The 4,456-nt window shown below is 55.3% G+C and overlaps 1 protein-coding gene across 1 annotated transcript; it reads right to left on the reverse strand.

The window, feature by feature from the left end:
* Positions 1–1,849: 1,849 nt before the first annotated feature.
* MESP2 (mesoderm posterior bHLH transcription factor 2) lies at positions 1,850–4,187 on the reverse strand. Its single transcript, XM_007990378.3, has 2 exons — positions 3,336–4,187; positions 1,850–2,554 (listed from the first exon to the last, which is right to left on the reverse strand). Exons 1-2 carry the CDS (start codon positions 4,185–4,187, stop codon positions 2,285–2,287), a joined length of 1,122 nt encoding a protein of 373 aa, XP_007988569.1. The 3' UTR covers positions 1,850–2,284.
* Between the last annotated feature and the right edge of the window lie 269 nt (positions 4,188–4,456).

The following is a 4,456-nucleotide window of genomic DNA, read 5'->3' on the forward strand; positions in this document are numbered from 1 at the left end:
CAACCTTGCCTCCCACCAGGCTACCGCATCCTGGTCCCTAAGCACCTCACACAAATCCCCATCCTTGTGTTTAGGACCTGGGCTTTGATCATTTATTTCCCTGTAATTCACATTCGTTGGGGAATATTTACTCTCTGGCACCTAACACATGGTGTTACGGGCTGAACTGTGTCCCCATAAAATTCCTGTATGGCTGAGTGCAGTGGCTCATGCCTGTAATACCAGCACTTTGGGAGGCCAAGGCGGCTGAACTGTGTTCTCATAAAATTCCTATGTTTGGCTGGGCGTGGTGGCTCACGCCTGTAATCCCAGCACTTTGGGATGCCGTGGCGGGTGGACCATTGGAGGTCAGGGGTTCAAGACCAGCCTGGCCAATATGGGGAAACCCCATCTCTACTAAAAATACAAAAATTAGCCGGGCATGGTGGCAGGCACCTAGGCCAGTTACTAGGGAAACTGAGGCAGGAGAATCACTTGAGCCTGGGAGGCAGAAGTTGCAGTGAGCTGAGATCATGCCACTGCACTCCCGCCTAGGTGACAGAGTGAGACTCCATCTCAAAAAAAAGAAAGAAAAAAAATTTCCTATGTTGGGCTGGGTGCAGTGGCTCACACCTGTAATCCCAGCACTTTGGGAGGCTGAGGCAGGTGGATCGCTTGAGGTCAGGAGTTCCAGACCAGCCTGGCCAACATGGTGAAACCCCATCTCTACTGAAAATACAAAAATTAGCTGGGCATGGTGGCAGGCATCTGTAATCCCAGCTACTCAGGAGGCTAAGGCAGGAAAATCACTTGAACCTGGGGGGCAGAGATTGCAGTGTGCCGAGACTGCACCATTGCACTCCAGCCTGGGCAACAGAGCAGGACTCTGTCTTAAAAAAAAAAAAAAAAAAAAAAAAAAAAAAAAAAATTTCTTATGTTTAAGCCCTGACATTCAATATTTCGGAATGTAACTGTATGACTGTATTAGGAGAAAGATCCCTAAAAGAGTAAATACAGTTAAATGGGTCCCTTAGGGTAGGTCCTCATCCAACATGACTAGTGCCCTTATAAGAAATCAGGACACAGACAATAGAGACAGATGTGTGACTGTGTGGGGGCTCAATGAACAGGCAAGCCACAGAGAGAGGCCCCAGAAGCCACCAAACCTGCCTACACCTTGATCTTGAACTTCTAGCCTCCAGAATTGTGAGAAAATAAATTTGCGTTGTTTAAGCCACCCAGTCTGTGGTTGGTTTTTTTTTTTTAAGTTTTTTGTAGGGACGGGGTCTTGCTGTGTCGTCCAGGCTGGTCTCAAATTCCTGGCCTCAAGGGATCCTCCCGCCTCAGGCTCTCAAACTGCTGGGATTACAGGCATAAGCCACTGCACCCAGCCCGTGGCATTCTAGTATGGCAGCCCTCGCAAACTAATACACTGGGCCTAGCACATAGGAACCACTCCCAGCATTCTTTGAAGAAAATTTCATGTCACTGTGAAAGAGCCCTAAATCACAGGTCTCTGGGACTGTGGTCTCCCCATTTGGGGGTCCTGTCTGTCTGTCTACAGCTGCATGCACCTACCCCACCAGTCACCAGGAATGTTCCCAGAACACAAAAGGGCAGTGGTGATGTGGCTGGGGCAAGTGGGCAGGCCCAAGTTCAGCCCACCTGTGCTACCTTGCACAGCAAGCCAGGTGGAGCTTTTGGCCCTGGAGCACCAGCGCAATAAATATGGTCAAACTGACAAATGAGGGCCCACACATACCTTAGCAGGCCTGGATTCGGGAAGGAAGGAGCAGCAGAACTTGTTCCCCACAGAAGGAAAACATGTTTCCTTTTCCAGAGGCAAGAAAAACGCAGGTTGATGGACAAAAAACAAAACCAAACTAAATTTTTGTTGTGTGTGTGTGTGTTTTTTAAGTACAAAAAAAATCAAAGCACATAGGGCTCTGGCCAACTGTCACCAAGAAGCAGAGTATGGGGCCTGCCTCCTACACCCATTCTCCCACCTGTCCCTGCCCAGCTGCCTTTGGAGTAAAGGAGACCTCTTCTTAGAGCAGCTCAGACTGTGCTCTGCAGAGCGCCAGGCATTCTGGGGGTGTCTAGCAGTGGAGGACACTGCCCCCGCCCTGACTCCATCCAGGGAAGATACCCACTATCTATTTCAAACACTGCTTCCCTGAAAGACATCACTTAGAAAAAGGGAGCCTTGGCTAAAGGAAAGCGTGAACAACCACTAAGTAGCAAATGAGGAGGCACTCATGCTACAGGCCTGATTCCTGGATGGAAAGAGGGAAGTCAAGGCCATTCAGTAGAAGATGCCCAGGTGGGCCCCCTCCAGATCTTCTTGCCAAAGTTCAGGGCAGCCACTGAACCGCAGGCCTGAACTCTGGGGAGGGCTTGCTTCACTGAGCTGGAAGGCGGCGCCTGGTCCCTGGTCCTCTGAGTTGGGCACCACCTCTGCACTGTGGCTCCAGCACCCCCAGGGGGTCTGAGGCTGCAGTCTCTGGCATGATGGGTAGGGCAGGAGAGATGGAGTTCCCAGCGAAAGACAGGACTCTGGAGACACAGAGAGACCCTGCAAGAGAGGTAAGAGCAGCCTGGTTAGTGGGCTGCTCCCTGATGGCCAGAGATCTTGAATCCGGCTTGTTGCCATGGTGTGGCTGGCAGCATCTGGGCAGCCCTGGTGCAATAGATGCAGCAAAGCCAACTGGTTAAGAGCACTGGCTCGGGAGACACTCTGCTGAGGCTTAAATCCCAGTTCTGCTACTCACTAGCAACGTGAACTCAGGTAGCTCTTTTTGTCTCAGTTTTCTCACGTGTAAACTAGGGAAGCTGATAATACCTACTTCCCATGGTCATTACTGGGGCTGAATAATACATGTAAGGTGCCAAGAATGATGATGGGCACACAGAAAGTGTTCAACAAATTTTGGTTAATAGATTTTTTATGGACCATGAGTCATTCATGAGCCTCATGAATGAATGAAGCTTGAAGAAAACTTGAAATCACCAGCTCCAGGCCCATGCACTGGGGAAAAGCTGCCCTTACCCTGGGACTTCCTTCCCCCACTGCACTCTTAATAGCACTTGAAGCCAGCAAGCCCACCCTGCTACCTTCCACCCTCTGAGCAAGTCGGCGGGCTCCCCCCCTTTCCCATGGCTGTGAAGACTGCTTGTGGTGACTGTGGAGATGGCCTTAACTTCCCAGGGTCCAACCTCTTCTCCCAAGGAGCCGGGGGTTCTTTCCATTCTCCCCTCCATTAGATAATCCTGGAGTAGATAAGCTGGGATCGAAAAAGTATGAGATTCTCTGCAGACTGGAGGCTGGGGAACACAGCGAGAGCCTCCACACATACCTGGTACATTGCGGCCAGCTCCAGGGTTGCTGGGGGCGTCGTCCAGGGCACTGGCGGGTTCCGGGGCTCTGGGGACGACTGCGTCCAGGGACAGCCTTGGGGTGGCGTCCAAAGAGATGCGTCAGAGGTTGTCCCTTGGGACGAATACGGAGGCGACTGTATCTTGGGGCAGTAAGGGGGTGTCTCCCAGGGATCCGTGTCGTGGACCCCCCTTCCCAGGCGCTCGGGTGCGGCTCGAGCTCCGGGGCAGGAGGACGGGGACCCCCAGGACGCCTCGGCGAGGACGGCGGAGACAAGGCCTGGCCGGCGCCCCTGCCCATCCGCCTGCGTCTGCGCCTGCGCGGGGCCGCCGTCGGGGCACAGCGGGCAGCTTCGAGGGGACACCGCGTCCCCGCGCTGCCTGCGCCGGTACTGCAGACTCTCCTCGCTGAGGCCCAGCACGGCCGATAGGTGGCCGATGTAGCGGATGGCAAGGCGCAGCGTCTCGATCTTGGTCAGGCTCTGGCCGGCGGGCGCCAAGGAGGGAGGCAGAAAGCGGCGCAACTCGTGCAGTGCGCTGGCCAGCGTGCGCATGCGCAGTTTCTCCCGCTCGCTGGCGCTCTGCCGCTGTCCGCCTGCTGGCCCGCTGCGCGCTCGTCTGGGCGTCGTCGCGGGTGCTTCTGCGGCTCGGGAGCTGCAGCCCGCAGGCGCTGGCTGCGGGAGTCCGCGGGCGCCGTCGCAGGGGCACGAACCCGACGAATCCGAGGAGGAGGCCGGGGACGTGGAGTCTGAGTGGCCGGCCCAGCCCCAGCCCTGGGCGAAGATCCAGTGGTCGTGGCCAAGGAGGCTCTGCGGAGGAGGCGACTGGGCCATGGCCGGGCTGCAGGCTCTGGGAGGCTGGGCTAGCCACCTCCAGGCTTGAGCTTTTATGTTGCCCAAAGGTGTGAGGTGGCCCCCCGCCAGGTTACAGAGAGGTGTCAAAACCCACAGAGCCCAGGGAAGGTCTGGGCAGGGGGCCCCTGGGAAAGCGGGCCCATTTGCGGAGGTGTGGATTCTGACTCCTTGGGAGCTCTAAATGGAGGCCCCTGCAGCCCGGGAAGTATGGGAGGAACAATTCGCATCTGGATGGAGCTGCTAAGCTT

This window comes from Chlorocebus sabaeus, chromosome 29 (assembly GCF_047675955.1).
Source record: "Chlorocebus sabaeus isolate Y175 chromosome 29, mChlSab1.0.hap1, whole genome shotgun sequence".
Classification (NCBI taxonomy): Eukaryota; Metazoa; Chordata; class Mammalia; order Primates; family Cercopithecidae; genus Chlorocebus; species Chlorocebus sabaeus.